The 20,708-nt window shown below is 40.7% G+C and overlaps 1 protein-coding gene across 2 annotated transcripts in view; it reads left to right on the top strand.

Moving 5' to 3' along the window:
* The window catches only part of NELL1 (neural EGFL like 1), a 1,050,155-nt gene that overhangs the window by 179,894 nt on the left and 849,553 nt on the right, over positions 1-20,708 (top strand). For both annotated transcript variants that reach the window (XM_002708986.6, XM_002708985.6), the window contains exon 5: positions 16,903-16,999. In XM_002708986.6, coding sequence (XP_002709032.4) covers positions 16,903-16,999 — 97 coding nt within the window. The remainder of the gene's footprint in view (positions 1-16,902; positions 17,000-20,708) is intronic.

The raw sequence follows: 20,708 nt of genomic DNA, 5'->3' as shown, positions 1-20,708 counted from the left end.
TGATTAGAATGATGCAATTTGAGTACATCAGTGCAAAAGTAAATGAAGTGAAAACTACTTTTGCTGAGCATATATTCTGTGCTAGGAACTGGGATGCCAAGGCAAATAAAGCTTGATTCCTGCTTCTAAGTTATCCATAAATTCATAAGTCGACAATATTATCATATGATCTAACTGAGGTAGACAACAGGTGAGGTGACAAGATCAGAAGTTTGACCTTCAAAAATACGTGACCTCCATATGCCCTGGTGAGTGGGCATCTCCAGTCTTCTTTCAGTGCTTCACTGGAGTATGCAGTTGTTTGACTTTTGGTGAATCATACTATGCACTTTTGTGTGAGTCAAGACACTTTCGTAAATAACAGAAATCAACCTGTATGTTGTGAACCAAAATGGCAAGATTATTTTTTATTATTATTTTTTAAACTTTTATTTAGTAAATATAAATTTCCAAAGTACAGTTTATGGATTACAATGGCTCCCCCCCCCCCATAATTTCCCTCCCACTCGCACCCCTCCCACCTCCCGCTCCCTCTCCCATTCCATTCACATCAAGATTCATTTTCAATTATCTTTATATACAGAAGATTGATTTAGTATATATTAAGTAAAGATTTCATCTGTTTGCACCCACACAGAATCACAAAGTGTAAAATACTGTTTCAGTACTAGTTATAGCATTACTTCACATTGGACAACACATTAAAGACAGATCCCACATGAGAAGTAAGTACACAGTGACTCCTGTTGTTGACTTAACAATTTGACACTCTTGTTTATGGCATCAGTAATCTCCCTAGGCTCTAGTCATGAGTTGCCAAGGCTATGGAAGCCTTTTGAGTTCGCCGACTTTGATCTTATTCTGACAGAGTCATAGTTAAAGTGGAGGTTCTCTCCTCCCTTCAGAGAAAGGTACCTGCTTCTTTGATGGCCCCGTTCTTTCCACTGGGATCTCACTTGCAGAGATCTTTCATTTAAGTCTTCATTTTTTTTCCCCCAGAGTGTCTTGGCTTTCCATGCCTAAAATACTCTCATGGGCTTTCTAGCTGGATCCAAATGGCTTAAGGGCTGATTCTGAAGCCAGAGTGCTGTTTAGGACATCTGCCATTCTATGAGTCTGCAGTGTATCCCACTTCCCATGTTGGATCATTCTCTCCTTTTTTTATTCTATCAGTTAGTATTAGCAGACACTAGTCTTGTTTGTGTGATCCCTTTGACTCTTAGACCTATCAGTGTGATCAATGGTGAACTGAAATTGATCACTTGGACTAGTGAGATGGCATTGGTCCATGCCACCTTGATGGGATTGAATTGGAATCCCCTGGCACGTTTCTAACTCCACCATTTGGGGCAAGTCCGATTGAGCATGTCCCAAATTGTACGTCCCCTCCCTCTCTTATTCCCACTTATATTTAACAGGGATCACTTTTCAGTTAAAATTTAAACACCTAAGAATAATTGTGTGTTAATTACAGAGTTCAACCAATAGTACTAGAACAAAAAAAAATACTAAAAGGGATAAAGTATTAAATTGTATATCAACAGTCAGGACAAGGGCTGATCAAGTCACTGTTTCTCATAGTATCCATTTCACTTCAACAGGTTTCCCCTTTGGTGCTCAGTTAGTTGTCACTGATCAGGGAGAACCCAAAATGGCAAGATTATTAAAAGGTCACCAGATTACCTCATGGGTAATTATGCCATTTCATGTTAGCTTTGGTCAATACTTATCAAAGCAACTGTTGTACACTATCTCGTTGAGCCTTAAATAGGTAAGCAGGACAGACATCATTTTCTTTATAGGAGGGGTGAGGAAAGAATCCCAGGAAGATGAAGTGATTTGTCCAACACCATGTCCCATGTTTAGTAGTGGAGCCTAGAATTTAGAATAGAGGCCTCTGACTCTTGAATCTATTCTTTCCCCATTATTCTTAACAACTTCTTTTACTAGTGTGTATTTTTTTCCTTTCTTATAATTCCCTCACCTTCTTAATTTCTGTTTTATCATTCCTTTTGGTCTTTGGAATTAAAGGAATCACTTATGGTCCCTTAATAATAGGTTTATTTGAGACATCTCTGAGAACTGTTTTAATTTATATGTCGTAACCTGAACATGAAGGGGCCACGGAGAAAAGGGATAATTAAAAAGATGAGTAGGAGACCTCAGCTATCTCAGTGATTTTTCTTATGATCATTCATGAAATGCTTTATCAAAAATGGGCCATTATAGTTTAAATGATGAGATGGAGTTTTAAAAGGATTTGAAACTTCATCAGACACTTTCTGAGCCTGGAGTTGTAGCCCATTGTTTTCCAAATTCCAATTTTTCTTCCACAATGAACAGTAACTTTTTGATTAAACAGCTGGCAGTTACTATTCAATGCCTCACATTTAATAACAAAAGTCTTCCTTCAGAACAGGAAATTTTATCTAAATTGCTTTACCCTTCTTCAATGATTGTGAACTTCTAAAGTCTGACAGGACTGATAGTATGAAAGAATAAAAATTTCTTTCAAGAAGATGACAATTACTTTTTAGAAGAAAGAGCCCCAAACTAACTGAATAATTCAGTGTACATTCTACAAAGCAGAAGTCAAGGCACACAAGTTGTCCACTCTGTAAACATTATTGAAAAAACAGTCAAGCTTATATTTATATTGGGAAGACTAGAGGCAGCTGGGAGAGGAAAAAATGCAAAAAGTACTCTTTAGTAAGGAACTTCTCCACCCTTTTTTCCATTGTTACTAGGAGCAGCTGCCACTGATCAGTGAATTCCATGTGCCAACTACTGTGCTAGGCTTTTCACATGTTCATTAATGAATCCTCCAACCTCCATCACTTCCTGCCCCCTATGTTGTTGCTTCCCTTTGGCTGAGATTGACCTAACCAAACAAGGGAGGAACTTGTTGCTAGAGACTTCAAGATCAGTCTCCTGGGCACAGAGCAAACCAAAAAAGGGTGAAGAATGTATCCAAAAGGAACAAATGGAGAAGATGCAGTGCATCCTACTCTATATTTCTTTATAGTGTGTCCCAATATTTAAAACTAAATTATAAGCTACTTATTGCTGTTCAAAAACATTATATGAAGCTCTCAAGGCCATGGATATAACAGTTTAAATTTTTTGAAAACTTATTATTTATTTCCATTTTCTTTGATAGGCACAGAGACAGTGAGATGGACAGAAATCTTCCATCCACTGGTTCACTCCCCAAATGTTCACAACAGCTAGGGCTGGACCAAGTCAAAGGCAGGAGCCTGGAATTCCATTCAGGTATTCCACAGGATTGGATGGGAACCAAGTCTTTGAGCCATCATCTGCTGCCTTTTAGAGTGTGCATTAGCAGGAAGTTGGAAGTAGTTGGGAATTAAACCAGGCATTACAATATGGGAGTCTCAAGTGGTGACTTAACTGCCATGCCAAACACCACCCCAATACTATTCTTGTCAAAAAAATCTACAGGTGATTATCTATCAATCATCTATCATCTGTATGTATGTCTCTATAACTCCATAAATCATCCACACAACTATTATTAGTGGGTCATGGAGAACTCTTCATTTCTTTATGTGTTTCACAAAAAGAGAGGATGCTCAAGGATTTTTTTGTGCTACTTTATCTTTTATTCAAATAGAAATAGCTTTAGACACGTTCCTGCAGCAGTGAATGCTCTGTGCCTCTCACTGTGCTCTGGAGATGCCCTAAGCAGAATCCTGTTACTTCCATAGTAGGCTCGCTTGGCTGCAGTGCTGCTATGACTTGTTGCTAGGGCAGGAGCCTCAGTCAAGCCTGACTCTGCTACTTGAAGGCAGATAATGCTAAATCAGACTTTCATAAAAGAATCTTTTCTAAGGCAAGACTGGCATTTACAAGTCTGATTTTATGAGTGGTTAGGAATTTGCATTTTTTGGAAAGATCACAAGGTCATCCTATTGTTATGCCAAGTTTAGGAATTGATGAGGGTCCTTATCATGATTTCCAAAGTCCTAAAAAAGTCAAAAGGTCAAGGAATATGGATCCTTGCTTACCTGAATCTTAGTGTTGCCAATAAACGTTTGGGGCAAGGATATGTATGTATGTGTGTGTGATCGAGAGAGAGAGAGAGAGAGAGAGAGAGAGAGAGAAAAGGAAAGGAGAGGAGAGGAGAGGAAAGGAGAGGAGAGGAGAGAGGAGGAGAGAGAGAATCTGTGGCTAAAGACTTCATGGAGAGAGAGCAAATTATTTCCCTTGTTTCTTACCATGACTGCTGGACCTTGATATATTTCACATGGGTTGTTTGGAAATGGTCAATCATCAAGCCTTTGGGGGGACATCCATTTGTTCTGGGAAGCTTTCAACTGTTACGTGAGGATGTTACACTTGCCCACTGCATAACAGATGGCTTCTGGATGCTCATATATTAATATAACAAGTAGCAGATGGAGGTTGGATCAGAAGAACTTTGGTGTCCTTTCTGACCCTGAGAATCCTGATTTCCAAGTGCATTTTATACAGGCAGCAGACTTTTGATTTATTATTACTAGGGCCTTCATTTAAATGTGCATCTAGGTGAAGAACAAAATGAGTTTGCAGTAAATTATCACCCACTCATGAGAGCATCAGCAAATATTTTGGAGGCAGCCAGCATGGGGTATAATTGATTGCTGTGAGAAGTACATTTTGTCTGAACCTCTAGAAAAGATGGGACCAATGACCATGACCTCAATGTCCCATCATCAGTACCATCCAGGGAGTGATTCTGGAGGTTCATATGTTGCTTTCTTTCCCATCAGATTGCAGCCCTTAAGCTCCTCTTTTATAGAAATTGCACAGTAAAGAATGGGTACTATGAGCTATCCAATTGAGCCAGGTGTCTTAGATGAGAGGTTTTTGGTAACTTATCTGAAAATATTTCAAATTAAAGTGTCTTTTAGGTTATTCAATCTTACCTGATAACATTAATAATGTTCCACTTGTAAAAAGCATTTTAGACTTCACAAATTACTTTTAGAGGGAATATGTTTGATGTTCATGGCAAATCTATGTACTGAGTATTTTTTTTTTTTTTTGAAGATTTATTGATATATTTGAAAGACAGAGCTACAGAGAGAGAGAGGGAGAGGCACGGAAACAGAGGTCTTCCATTCACTGGTTTACTTCCCAAGTGGTTGCAAAGGCCCACGGCTTGGCGAGGCCAAAGCCAGGAGCCAAGAGCTCCATCCTTGTCTCCCACATGGGTGCAGAGTTTCAAGTACTTGGGTCCTCTGCTGCTGCTTTCCCAGGCACACTAGCAGAGAGCTGGATTGGAAGCAGAGCAACGGGACATGCACATGCACCCATGTGTGATGCATGTGTCATAGGTGGTGTCTTATCTGATTCTAACTCCATGATATTTCTCTATTTCATACTGTTTTTGTAATCCACTGATTGAATATTTGACTTTAAAAAAAGTTTGCTTATTTTCTGTTTGTTTGAAAGGCAGACAGACTGAAAGAGAAATGGAGAGACAGATCTTCCATTCACTGGTTTACTACCCCAGCTGCCCACAACAGCCAGGGCTGGCCAAAGCCAAAGGCAGGATCCCAGAAGTCCATCTGGGTCTCTTACATGGGTGGCAGGCACCAAAGTATTTACCATCACAGTCCTCCAAATATTTGATGATATTATCATGACCTTTCTTATTTCATCAGACTGAACATTTCTTTTCCTTCAACTACTCATCATGTGATTTGGCTCACAAACCCTCATAATCTTGCTTGATTCTGTCTGAAGTATGTCTGTTTATCACCTAACTTCATAGGACTAAAAGTGATTATCTCTGGGCAGACTGACTCAGATTAGGATAAGATAATTATCTTCCTCTCATGGCACAGTTCAAGATCACAAGAACCCTTTGACAGTCTTATTTTAGCTCACTGTTGACCAAAATGATTGTTTTTTTCAATATTTATTACCGTTCACACTTAGATCTCACATTCTTTGAGAAACAAATTTTCTCCAAACATGGAACTTTTCATTCTTCCATATTAGATTTCATCTTTCTTGATTCGATTTTAATTTTTGCCTATTAGTATCTCTTTTAATCCTATATTGCTGTACTAAATCTGCTATGATTGAAATCACCACTTCAGCTTCAAATTTTCTTGCAGATTCAAGAAGCCCACCTCCTATTACACTAAATCACAGATGAAAATGCTGAACAGGAAAAACTTACATAAGCTGGTTATTTGACTCTTACCCACAAATCAGAAACATCTTGCAAGATTGAATAAGAAGTAGTAAGGGAGAGATGTTAGAGTCATAAAATACGATTAAGAAGGGAAAGCACCCATGGTATGGTTGAAGATCTAGACGTAGAAAGAAAAAAGAAATAGTAAATTTAGTTGCTAGGTAAGAAAAATCATGGATTTGGCAAGTGTTTTCTAAGTGGATGAAGCAGGTCACGCATAGTCTTGGTTTCTGTGAAGATTTCTCTCTCCTCTCTTTGCATGTTCTGGTTCTAAAGTCTCTCCTGCAGTGTTTGCTAGTTCATTTGAATGTTGCTGTCTTGTCACTGATCATAGCAGACATCTCCTTCCAGTTTTCAACTTTACCTCCTCTGTTTTGTTTGCATTTGTGTGTATTCTACTGCCAGCTGCAAAGGAACAGTTTGGAAACCTGCTGAGCTTTGCTGTAGTCTGTCTTCCTGTGCTCTGCATGGATTTAGCTTAGAATTCAATTTAAACATGTTTGGGACATGCTGTATTCATCCAATAGTTCCTCTCCCCATTAGAGTCTGTTTGCTCCTGTATAATGCCAGAGGTGCCTTTTTAAATCTTGTCATTTGTTAGGAGTCATCTGGATTTGGTTAAACAGATTGGTAGGAGGAGACTGCAGAGTTCCTCTTTGGGATATTCCTTTCATGTCCTTCTGATACAAGTCCTGTGTGCTTGTATTTCATGTTAACAAATAATTAACAACAACCAGGCAAATCTGACATGGAAATTCAACAAGTAACTCATCAGTGTACACAGCTGGCAAAATACCATATCACATTTGAGGAACTTGTCTAGTGTGCAATGACCTATGTATAGAATGCTAATATTTTGGGTGCCAAGAATAATGCTAGTGATATCATGTAGCTGCTATTTTTTTCTCTAGTTCCTATCAAGAACTTTATTATTCTCACTTTTGTCTTATGAGTCTGAAAGTTGAGAATATGTTATGCTCCTTTCAACATATGGTCATAGAGCTTGCCTGTAGCTTTATATGCAAGGTAACCCTTGCCACGTTAGTGAGGAGAAGTCAGATGGGAATTAGGTTATGTTCAGTGTAGGAAACATTCTCTAGGGAGAACCTTGACATTCATTATTGCCGGCTAAAAGGCAGTGAGGATGAGGCTCTGTCTAGCAAAGGAAGGTCATTACAACTTTCCTCTTCAGAGAGAGCACAGGACCGTTTCTTCAATTCTAGGCAAAGCCCAAGATAAACCTCTTCATTTGGCCTTCATATGGTGTTATTGGATAGGAGCATAATACATGTCGATTCACATGATTTACATTGGAAATTCATTCTTCTATATAATTGGGAAAAGTACCGTGGAGTCCCTTCAGAGGCCTGTCTTCATCCAAGTAAATAAAAATCCAATATTCCTTCATAAGTACTGTTGTTGAACCACCACATTGCTTTGTGTTAAGCCCTGAGGGCTTTATCTATTAATGGGGAAATCAAGTTCTTCATAGAATATTGACCGGTCTTTTAAGCAGACAGGACACTTGCTAGCAAGGGTATTCTTGACTGAAGTCATGAATAAAGAGAGGTTGTGCTTTGTGAAGAAAATTCCTAAGATGGGCTCTTGATTTAGTGACTGAGTTTTACAGGGAGTGTCGGTTACTCTTTGCTTTGCTCATTCCTTTCAAGTAGGTTTTATGTTTGACTAGGTGTTTAATTTTGCATAGTATTGTATTATAAATGAGATACTTATACTTTAAAATACTGATAGTAATGGCATGCAAAATTCCTATAATTCTCTCAAAAAAAACTTAATAGGCAGCAAGTGAGCTCAAAGTCTCAGAAACATAAGTGGGAATCACATTTTCTTCAGTCAAAAGAAAGAATACAATTTTAGATATTTGTACAATAAATGTATTTACATCAGTCTATGGGAATGTGCTAAATTTGGGCTGATTACAATGCAATCAATTTAAGCATTAAATCTTGTGCTTATCAAAAGGCATGCACTTGATATAATTAATTTTCAGATTGCTGACTATTTTTTCCATCTCTTTTTGAAGTACATCTATCTGATTTTCCTGTTAGTGAGTTATCTGCCTGACAGATTCAAACCTGTTATCCTTTTCTGTTTTCTGGATGAAAAACGGCAAGAGGAGTTCCTTTTGTTCTTTCTTTTGGACTTCTTATATAAATCCAATAAAGTGGGGATGTGGACAAAAACACTTGAAAAGGGTTATCATGTTTCACTTGTTTTTATTAACGATTTTCCTCAGGATGATTGGCATATTGCAATGTGTCAGTTTTGACTATTTGTTTTCTCAGCCTGGATTATTCATTTTGCAAATTGCTCATCTTGTTATAAATTTTTGCTGCAAAAGGGCTTTTATAACTTTCTAACTATGGTCTTCCTATTCTGAAGGGAGTGCCAGGAAGTTTTCATTCATTTCTTCACTCTTGCATGCTTTCGGTATGGGAGAAGGCACCTACCTTGGAGAGGTACTCTTCCAGACACTAGAAATGCCAACTTGATACAGACAGACAAGGTCTGCCTTCAGAGTCCTTACAGCCTGGTGGTAGGAGATGACCAGAAAAGATCTAATTTGACAGTCACCTGCTTTTTTTTTTTAATTTTTTTTTTGACAGGCAGAGTTACTGAGAGACAGAGAGAAAGGTCTTCCTTTTTCTGCTGGTTCACCCCCAAAATGGCCACTACGGCCAGCACATTGCGCTGATCTGAAGCCACGAACCAGGTGCTTCCTCCTGGTCTCCCATGCGGGTGCAGGGCCCAAGGACCTGGGCCACCCTCCCTCCACTGCACTCCTGGGCCACAGCAGAGAGCTGGCCTGGAAGAGGAGCAACCGGGACAGAATCCAGCGCCCCAACTGGGACTAGAACCCGGGGTGCCGGCGTCGCAGGCAGAGGATTCGCCTAGTGAGCCGAGGTGCCGGCCGTGAGTCATCTGCTTTAAAAGGGGTAAAATGAGCTAATTGGCCAAGTGGAGCTACTTTATATTAGAAGGTCAGGGAATTTGTTAGGTGAGGACTGAGCAGGCATAGGGATCGCACAGTGAAGGTTTGCTTTCCTCCAGACCCAGGAGAAAACAGAAGTAGCAGTCAGGAAGTGCAGGCATACCAAACATACTGGGCCCAGGGGTGGCAGAAAAGCCGAATCCCTCTGGTAGGGAGGTTGGGAAAGGCAGTCCTGGAAAGGAGCAGAGTCTTAGAGAGCCTGGTGGGAGTAGGGTGGTTACAGTGTCGCCTGCTGAAGGGGCTGGAGAATGTGTCCAGATGGGCCCTTCAAATGGGAAGGGTCTCAGAGATCAGTAAGAAACTAACATATGGGCAGTTGGGGTATGTAAAAAGTAATATGCAGAAGGAAGATGTGTAAGGCCAGTCTGAAATAGCAGCCTAAAATAAGAGCCTCTGCTCTCTGCTGACATTTTCATTTTCTCAAAAATCTTTTCTATATGTTGGCTAAATCCAGTTAAATGTCTCAAGTGGGGGCTAGGAAAGTGCCTGATGCTGGACGAGGTAAAGGAATGGGGCTGTCATGTGTTGCTCACACAAAAGGTATTTGGTGCTCAGCAATGGCTTCTTTTTACTTTTTTTGTAAGATGAATTCTGTCCACAGATAAAATATCATCAGTTATGTTTTTCTACCTCTTTTTCCTGAGTCCATCTAATGAGAGTTTATGATGAATCACAAAAGCAAAACTTTTGTAAATGCAAAGAATTGTTTTTGAAGGATATAAAATTGTTTACTTAGAACTTTGAGTGATTTACATTGAAAAAATTGTGAAAATATTAAAAGAAGCTAAAGAATGACACATTAAAATAATAAAAATTGTGTAATTTTAGTCTGTCATATGAAATATACTTTGTGCAGAATTCCAAAGATTGGTGTCTACGTGGACCATCAGTTCACTCTGTAAAATAAGGCTAAACAGCAACAGAAATCAATAATGTTAACTCCATTTCTTTCTTTTCTGTTACATTCTTACTTGTAACTTTTCAATTTATGGAAAGTGAAAAGAAGCAAGATTAAAATTTTCAAAGTTTTGGAAACTGAAGACAGAACAGATACTAAGTTCTTATATTTTAAGATTGAAATATGACACCCCTAAAGATACTTTGTGACAATGTTGTCATTAGGAAAAAAAAAAAAAAACTTTATCCCAAAGCCTAAGAAGGTGTCTAAGATACTGATAATTCCATCTCAATGAATTTGCTTGGTGGGAGTCACAGCACTTGAGTTTAAGTGGGTCATGTGACCTATACAGTTCTGCATTCTCAGGTACCCTGTTAGGTTTACAGAACCCAGCACTTACTGTGTAGCAAAGGAGTTAAATGTATTTCAGCTCATCCTCACCATAATCCTTCCAGTTAGCAGTAATATCTCCTTTTTTAAAATGAGGAAGTCGAGATTCAGAAGCATTAAAAACTTGCAGAGCTATTAAAATGCAGAATTGGAATATGCACCCAAGTCTGTTTAGTCCCAAGTTTTTTTCTTTGCCATACACATTATCTCGGATACCTCCTGACTTTGTGGACATGAAAAACACAATATTTATTTATATGAAAGGCAGAGTTACAGAGAGGCAGAGGCAGAGAGAGAGACAGAGAGGTCTTCCATCCGCTGGTTCATTCCCCAGATGGCTGCAATGGCCGGAGCTGTGCCGATCCGAAGCCAGGAGCCAGGAACTTTCTTCAGGTCTCCCACATAGGTGCAGGTTCCCAAGGACTTGGGCCATCTTCTTCTGGCTTCCCAGGCCATAGCAGAGAGCTGGATTGGAAGTGGAGCAGCTGGGACTTGAACTGGCACCCCTATGTGATGCCGGCACTGCAGGTGGTGGTTTTACCTGTCATGCCACAGAGCCAGCCCCAATGATTTATCTTTTAATTTTTCAGTGTATTTGTTAGGGTGAATTGTGTTAGCCACACTTAAAGAAAAGTCTTTCAATTTCAATGGCTTAACATAACAGAATTTGCATTTTAGGGCATGTTGAGTCTGGTTGGTTGTATCTAGTTGACAGGTGGCCTTCAGGTCATCATTTGGGGTGCAGAATTCTATGCCTTGTTGCTCTTCCCAGCTCTTACCCCTCAGTCGCTTCTCCAATCAGCTGACATGGAAACAGAGAAAGAAAGAAAGAGAAAGAGAAAGAGAGAAAGAGAAAGAGAGAGAAAGAGAGAGAGAGAGAGAGAAAGAGAGAGAGAAAGAGAGAGAGAAAGAGAGAGAGAAAAAGAGAAAGAGAGAGAGAAAGAGAGAGAGAGAGAGAGAGAGAGAGAGAGAGAGAGAGGTGTGGAAGATGCTTGAGGAAATTCTTTGCATGAGAAAATTCTTTTGGTGGGGAGGTGAGGCCCAGAAGTGGGGCACATCCCTTCCACTCACATTTCATGGTCACATCCAAGTTCAAGGGAGGCTGGGAAACAGTATGGTTGTGAGTCTAGAAGAAAACAAGGCGATTGTGGAGAGAGAACCAATATTGGCCACATGCTTTGGCCCATGAACTTTCTCCTTTTCCTTCCTTAAATCAAGTTGTGAGTTTTAATTTATTTGAACAAATCAGGTTTTCACTTTTATCTGATAGAAAATAAAAAGACACCTGTGTATGTGACATGTGGATAAAAACTACCAGATCTGAAGTATTTTTCAGAGTCATCTAAGGAAGATTGTAACAAATATTTCATTGTTCTGAAAGCATTTACTGTGTTTGTCTTCCTATAGTTTAACTTGTTGAGAAATTATGTCTTGGGTGGGGTTTCTGTGGTAAGAGATGCCTTCTCTGCTGATTGAAGAGTCAAAACAAGAAAGAGGTCAGTTACACAGATGTGGGGTCTGGGTTCAAATCCCAGCTCAGTCACTTGCAAGCTGGTTAACCACACAGACAAGTTCTTTAACCTTGCTGAGCCAAGAACACCCTCCTGCTGGTGGTGTTGTGAGGAAAGAGTGACTTAACACTTTGAAATCCCTTGGTACAAGGCTTGGCACACATTAAATGCTGTGTAAATGCTGGCTGTTTTGTCTGCTATGTCAACTCCATTCAATTCTTCATGCGGCTCACTAGGCTAATCCTCCGCCTTGCGGCGCGGGCACCCCAGGTTCTAGTCCCGGTCCAGGCGCCGGATTCTGTCCCGGTTGCCCCTCTTCCAGGCCAGCTCTCTGCTGTGGCCTGGGAGTGCAGTGGAGGATGGCCCAAGTGCTTGGGCCCTGCACCCCATGGGAGACCAGGATAAGTACCTGGCTCCTGCCATCGGATCAACGCGGTGCGCCGGCCGGGGCGGCCATTGGAGAGTGAACCAACGGCAAAGGAAGACCTTTCTCTCTGTCTCTCTCTCTCACTGTCCACTCTAACCTGTACACCGCCCCCCCCCCCCAAAAAAAAAAAAACTCAATTGTAGAGTACTCTTCTTTGGGAAGTCTTTTTTGACTATGACAGGAAGAATTCTTTTTCCTCTGCTGATTCCATACAGAATTGCATGTAATTCATTAAAATATAGAATTTATGCATGCATGTTGTCTATCTATCTGTCAGGCATTGGACTTGAAGGCAAGGGCTTGGCCATATAAAATTTCTTGGGCTTACCCCTATAATCAGCATGATGGTGCCCACATTGTAGTTGGTGAGATACTTGCTTGTGAGAAGGAAACTTCATTAAACAGAATGATGTACATATCAGAAGATTCAGTTTCCTCACTACAGCAGAAAGCAAGGAGTTCACTGTACTCACGTTAGCTTTGACACTTTATTTCACTGACTTGGGTGACACCACATTGAAGCTACGGTCACTGTATCCTCCCTGCTTGTTTGTGTGAGCCAGTCCACCCAAACTTTACCTCATATTTCAGCAGCATTTTCTTTGCCAAGATTCTGACTATTTTCTGGCACATGGCAATATAACTCCTCTTGTACAGTTGTACAAGGTAGGAATGTGATAATACCATTTATGAGTTTATGATGTCTTATCAACATCTCTGTGCAATATGTTTTTACTCATCTATTCATTCATTCATTCATTCATTGACTTTTTGTTTGATTCACTGTTGCCACCAGGCATGTGACAGGAAAGTACTGTTAGTACCTACTGGCCAGTAGATCATATAGTTTTGCCTATATTTTCAGTTTATCCTTTACAGATCTTTTGGGGGATTTTTAACACTATTTTTAAAACTTGTTACTTTAAAATGGTTTTAAACCATTCTTAGAAAAGTTACAAGAATGATACAAAGATCAATCATATGCTGTTTGCTCAGATTCTGCTTCCTCTCTTCCTAAATATTAATGTGTGCATATTTATATATGTGCATACATATGCATTCACAAGCTAATTATTTTGAACACCTTGAGAATAAGATGCAATAATATGATCCTCTATCCCTAAGTACATTAGAGTCTATTTCCCAGGAAAATGACAGTCATGATCCAAATATCAAAATCAGGAAATTGGGCACTCATACAATAATATTTCTTAATTGATATCTCTTATTCAAATTTTCCCCAAAAATGTCCAATATGTTTTTTTATTCCTGCCACAGAATCCAAAACAGGATCCCATCTTATACTTAGTTTTTAGGTTCCTTTGATCTTTTTTAATCTGCAACTGATTCTCAGCCTTTATTTTTTGTGACTTTGACATTTCAGAGAGCAGTTATTTTGTGGAATGTTCTTCAATTTGAATTTGTCTGATGTTTCCTCGTGGCTAAATTTCCTGCATGAGGGCTTTAAAAAAAATTCTCTTCATGTTGCAATGTCTTTATCCAGTTTGGACTGCCCCTGTGAGGACTGCCTCTTGGAGTGAATTGGCAGGGCTGCTGGGAAGAGGTCACCACCAGACCTTCCTTGGCATTTGGAGAGGTCCTCGTGGGGCTACATGACCTAGGACACCATAACCCCATTTTGCCACATGTGCTTTGAGTTACCCTGCATTAGCTGATACTGGAGGATCTCAAATGCTGGGCTTCCTCACTACCAAGAGCAATGATGGTTGTGGGAGATTAGGTGGGATAGGAAGTTGATCTTTTGGATTGTTCCATCCTTCATTCATTCATAAACTTAATAAACATTGCTTATGGGCTTACTGTTCATTAGAGATCATTTTCTGTCACATTGAACACCAAAAAGAAAACTTTCAAATTGAGAGCTCCTCTCTGACACAGTTAAATTATTTAAAAATGAAAAGCACGATAAATGATTCCAAAAATTTTTCAGTTTATTAGTAAAACAGCCTTATAGAAAATTGCTTCTGCCTCTTCACCTAAATACAGTGATTTCCATTTCTCTCTAGCCTCTTGTGATATTTACTAACATTAAATTAAATTTTTGCATCATTATCTCCATAGTACATAAATAATTTTACATTCCAGTAAAATTATTTTGAATATACTTTCTTGTGTTTCATAATATGCATATTTATCACTCTCTCTTTTTTTTTTTTTTTGACAGGCAGAGTGGATAGTGAGAGAGAGAGACAGAGAGAAAGGTCTTCCTTTGCCGTTGGTTCACCCTCCAATGGCCGCCGTGGCCGGTATGCTGCGGCCGGCACACCGCGCTGATCTGAAGGCAGGAGCCAGGTGCTTCTCCTGGTCTCCCATGGGGTGCAGGGCCCAAGGACTTGGGCCATCCTCTAATGCACTCCCGGGCCACAGCAGAGAGCTGGCCTGGAAGAGGGGCAACCGGGACAGAATCCAGCGCCCCGACCGGGACTAGAACCCAGTGTGCTGGCGCCGCAAGGCAGAGGATTAGCCTATTGAGCCATGGTGCTGGCCATATTTATCACTCTTAATGACTCTAGTAAATTCTTTTGAGTTGATTTATAACTTATGCATTTCTCTTTTGTTATAAATTTGGTTTTTAAGTTTCTCCACTCATATGAGGGAGAGAAACCCCTTTTTAAAATGAAGTATATAGCTGATTCTTCTGTTTAAGTAGTTTTAACAAATTGTTTGAAATGGTTCATATTAACACAAACACACACACAAGTTTGGATTCCTCCAAAGAAAACACACACTGTCAACTTCTTTTTCCTTGATTATGCTTTAGACCTCCATTTATACTGGAAAGACAATTAGTACAGACATGATGTACTCTGTCTGCAGCTTTGTCTGCAGATTACCTTGCATGTATTGTTAGGAAACAGCCTGTTTCCAGTGGAGAAGTGTAGAGCAGTTGACTATGCAGCTGAATACAAGGTGGCAACGTGACAGCTCCCGATTGCAACAGCCTTGAAATCATTCACTTTCCCTGACACAACTGGACAATCTTCCGTTCTTCTGCCTGACAACTGCTGGAGGAGTACATCATTCTCTGGCAGGAGGCAGTCAGCTCCCTCCTATCAGGAAGAGTGATGGTCTGTCCGAGCCTCTGGGCACACCTGAGGAGTGACTCCTCAGCAACTTCTGTGCGTATGGATTGAGGAAAGCAGGAATGGGCAAGGGTCTGAGAAGGAACTGAAATCTCCAGATGACTCTTTGTCACCCCACCCATCATCTCCTAGCACATGGTATGAAAGGTATTGCAGGGGATGAAGTAAAGGTGTGTGACCAGCTGGTAGTACAAGGACTATTTTTCAGGAAGGTATAATTTTTGAAGATTTGTGGTTGACTGACTGAGCCTTGACAAGGCTAAAAATTGAGGCTTTCAATTGTTCTGTAGGCTCTGTAGGGACTTCCAACTTTTGAGCTATGGCCTATGCCATGTTAGTTACCTAGATATAACTGGATATATTAACTGGATATATCAGATGATTTCCTTCATGTACATACCTTTATCTTTTATTCTTTTTTTAAGATTTATTTATTTATTTGAAAGTCAGAGTTATACAGAGAGAGAAGGAGAGGCATAGAAAGAGAGAGAGAGAGGTCTTCCATCCACTGGTTTACTCCCCAGTTGGCCACAACAGCTGGAGCTGTGCCAATCTGAAGCCAGGAATGAGGAGCTTCCTCTGGGTCTTCCCATGTTGGGTGCAGGGGTCCAAGGACTTGGGCCATCTTCTGCTGCTTTCCCAGGCCACTGCAGAAAGCTAGATTGGAAGTGGAGCAGCCAGTTCCTGAACCAGCACTGCAGGCAGCGATTTTTCCCGCTATGCCACAGCCCCAGCCTCATATGTTACTTTTAATCTAAAGGGATAGTTTATTGCTCTATTTCCTGTTGTCTAGTGTGGAGCTGGAGTACAAAAAGTGCTCAAAAGACATTATGCACTTGTTCAAAGGGTTCTCTGAGGTTACTGTTGAAATGAATACCAGCTAAATAAACCAAAGTCAAGGAGTAAGTAGGATGTAAAGAAAATTACATGAGCTTCTTGTCAGGCAGATAAGGGTTCTTTTTACAATTCTGTTACTTCTTCTTGTGTTCAGTTGGTTGACCAGGTTATATTCTCTGAATCTCAACTTTCTCAGTTTCAACATTTGGATAAACTGCTTCCACAGTTGTTGTGAAATCACTGCTCAGAGCAGACAGTCAAAAATGTTACCCCCTTCCTTTGTCTTCTGTTAAGGGGAGTTGATAGAAAGTTAGGAGCATCCCACCCAGGTAACATGTCCATGTGTTGCCAAGAAACAGATCTCTACATTGATGTTACCTGTCATTTAAGATGCCACATACTGGCTCCATCTGTTTAGAATAGCAGCAAATGTGTAAGTGCTTGAAGCAGCCTGTACACACCTTGGTTCTATCTTGATCCTCTCTAATAGTAACTGTGTTCTTTGTCTCCATAGGATTTATGAACGTGTAATAGACCCTCCAGAGACCAACCTTCCTCCGGGAAGCAATTTATGGCTGGGTCAGCGCAACCAAAAGCATGGCTTTTTCAAAGTAAGCACTAATTTATGTATGTATGTGTGTTTGCAGTATTCAATAGACTGTATTGTTGAGGATATGCATTTAATTACATGAATGGGAACAGCACGACATGGTAGTAACAAGTGATCCTTAGTGACACTGTGTGCCATGTGCTTTTCACTCACACATTTACTTGTCAAAACCATTCTATGAAGTGAGTGCTTTGAAACTAGTCAGGGTAAAGTGAATTGCTCAGGATCACACAGCTCACTTTGCTGCCAGGCATGGGTGATACAGAATGTAAATTATCCTTCAAGCGTGTCTCATTGGCTTAATTATGGGGACTTTGGCTTATCTTCAACTTGGTTTCTGTTTTCAGAAAATGTGTTATTTTGATTTGAGGTAGATGTCCAGATATACAGTAGGAAACATTTCATCTTCCTCAAGCTTTGGTTTTCTTGTATATAAAGAAGATAATATAATAACTGAGTTATTGTGCTCTCAGAAACACGAGGATGCAATGATAAAATGAATCGAAAAACTTAAAAGCACTATGAAATTTGAAGAGAGGTTTGTTCTTTAAAAGTGTCCAACTTTTGCTTCCAGCAATATGGTAGAGTAGATACTCTAAGAATTCTCTTGCTTAAACATGCCTGTAAGTGCTAGATACAACCCAAAAGAAATCTTTCAAAAGTCATCATTGCACTTAGAAGAAGGGAAATCTTTAGTGTCCAAATACTTCAGACAGAGAAAAAACCAGAGGGGTGTCTGCTGGTACTGGGAACTTAGACTCCTATGTTTTTCCTTTTTCAAAAATTAAGGTATAGCTAACACAGTAAAATTTGCCCCTGTAAATGTACAATTTTGTGAGCTTTGAAAAACTCTTTAGAAAAATATTTATTTATTTGAAAGACAGTGTTACAGAGTTGAGGGGGGAAGTAAGGGAGGAACAGAGAGGGAGAAAGAGAGAGAGAGAAAGAGAATCAATTTGCTGGTTCACTCCCCAAATGGCTGCAAGAGCAGGGGTTGGGCCAGGCTGAAGTCAGGAGCCTGGAACATCATCTAGGTGTCCTGTGTTGGTGGCTAGGGCCCAAGCACTTAAGTCATCTTCCACTGCTTCCCCAAGTACATTAGCAGGGAGCTGAATTGGAAGCAGAGCAGTCAGGGCTCTAACCAGTGCTCATACGAGAAGCTGGCATAGAAGACAGAAGCTTAACCCACTACCACAATGCCACAGACTGAAAAGTCTTCAGTCTTATAACAACCATCATAATTAAGATAAAGAGCCATTTCATCACCTCCAAAAATTCCCTTCTCCCTTTTTGTTCAGCTCTTCTCTCTTCCCTAAGTCTCTAGCAACCACTGATGGTTCTTTGACCCTACTTTTCCAGAATGTGTAACAGCTGGAATCACTTTTATATGTATGTAATTGTTTAAGTATGTCTGTTGGGATTTACCCATAATCCTTGGGTGCATACATTGTTCTTTTATTTTTAATTTTCTATTGCTGAGTAGTATTCTAATTATGTTATATGAATGTACTCCAGGTTTTTTTTCTTTTTTTATTTGAAAGTCAGGTACACAGAGGAGAGGCAGAGAGAGAGATCTTCCATTTGATTGTTCACTCCCAATTGGCCACAATGGCCGGAGCTGCGCCGATCCGAAGCCAGGAGCCATGAGCTAGGAGCTTCTGCTGGGTCTCCCATGTGGGTGCAGGGGCCCAAGGACTTGGGCCATCTTCTCCCTCTTTCCCAGGCCATAGCAGAGAGCTGGATTGGAAGAGGAGCAGCAGGGACTAGAACCGGCACCCATATGGGATGGTGGTGCTTCAGGCCAGGTCGTTAACCCACTGTGCCACTGCGCCACAATGCCGGCCCCATCCATTTTTTTTTAAATCTATTTCTCACTTGAAGGACATTTGGGTTCTTCTAGTTTGGGCAGTGATGAATAAAGCTATAGCTATAAACAAGAAGCTGTACCATTTTGCATTCCATCAGCAGTGTATAAAAATTTCAGTTAGAGCCTTACATTTCAACAGTTTTTGTGGGATGTCAGAAATGTCTTGGGTTCCATGTGAGTTGGAATAGAAAATTCTAAATTAAAGCCAGGACCCAGCAGACTGCACCTGCAGTGAGAGGTGAGAGTGAAGGTCTACTGTGTAGCAGAGGACAATACTCTAGGAACCAGCCTATCTCCATCACTTCTTCAGAAAGGAAAAAAAAATACTTCCTGAGAATTTCAGTTACAACTGCATCTTCATGCAGGCTTAAAACTTAGATTTTCTCTGTCCATAAAGATCAAGTAGGGGGCCAGCACCGTGGCTCACTTGGTTAATCCTCTGCCTGCGGCGCCGGCATCTCAAGTGGGTGCAGGGGTCTAGTCCCAGTCGCTCCTCTTCTGGTCCAGCTCTCTGCTGTGGCCTGGGAAAGCAGTGGAGGATGGCCCAAGTCCTTGGGCCCTGCACCCACATGGGAGACCAGGAAGAAGCACCTGGCTCCTGGCTTCGGATTGGCGCAGCGCAGGCTGTAGCGGCCATTTGGGGAGTGAACCAGCAGAAGGAAGACCTTTCTCTCTGTCTCTCTCTCTCTCATTGTCTATAACTCTACCTGTCAAATAAAATTAAAAAAAAAAAAAAAAGATCAAGTGGTCTTGGTTTGGGTATAGGATTCCTGATGAAGAAAATGCAGATTTACTTTGGAGAAAGTTACCTTCAATGCAGACCTCACAGGATGGCCATGGTTTAAATCATATGTTCTCCCTGATCGGTGACGACTGACTGAACACCAAGAGGGAAACCTGTTGGAGTGAGGTGGACACTATGGGAAACGGTGTCTTGATCAGCATAGCCCTGACTGTTAATGGACAACTTAATACATTATCCCTCTTAGTAGTTTTTTTTTATCTGTTCTACTTAATATGACTGGTTTAGTTCTGTAATTGATGCACAGTTATTCTTAAGTGTTGAAAATTAACTGAAATGTGATCCCTGTTGAACATGGGAGTGGGAATGGGAGAGGGAAGAGATGTATAATTTGGGAGATGCTCAGGCTGACTTGCCCCAAGTGGTGGAGTTGGAAGCATACCAGGGGATTCCAATTCAATCCCATCGAGGTGGCATGTACCAATGCCATCTCACTGTTCCAGGTGATCAATTTCAGTTCACAGTTGGTCATGGTGGAGGGACTAGGAGTCAAAGGGAGCACATAGACAAGTCTAGTACCTGCTAACACTAACCGATGGAATAAATAAAGGGGAGAGTGATCCAACATAGGAAGTGAGATACTCAGCAGACTCATAGAATGGCAGATGTCCTAAATAGCACTCTGGCCTCAGAATCAGCCCTAAAGGCATTCGGAGCTGGCTGAAAAGCTCATGAGAGTATTTCAGGCATGGAAAGCCAAGACACTCTGGCAAAAGATCTCTGCGAGTGAGATCCCAGTGGAAAGAACAGGTCTTCAAAGAAGGAGGTACCTTTCTCTGAAGGGAGGAGAGAACCTCCACTTTGACTATGACCTTGTCTAAACAAGATAAGAGTCGGAGAACTCAGAGGGCTTCCATAGCCTTGGAAACTCATGACTGGAGCATAGGGAGATTACTGATGCCATAGACAGGAGTGTCAATTGGTAAAGTCAACAACAGGAGTCACTGTGCACTTACTCCTCATGTAGGATCTCTATCCTTAATGTGCTGTACATTGAGATTTAATGCTATAACGAGTACTCAAACAATATATTTCACTTTG

The sequence above is a fragment of the Oryctolagus cuniculus genome, chromosome 1 (assembly GCF_051225735.1).
Source record: "Oryctolagus cuniculus isolate XC-2025 breed Fujian yellow rabbit chromosome 1, ASM5122573v1, whole genome shotgun sequence".
NCBI classification, from domain to species: domain Eukaryota; kingdom Metazoa; phylum Chordata; class Mammalia; order Lagomorpha; family Leporidae; genus Oryctolagus; species Oryctolagus cuniculus.
Note: the sequence above shows the minus strand (reverse complement) of the source record. Positions and strands in the feature narration are given on the sequence as shown.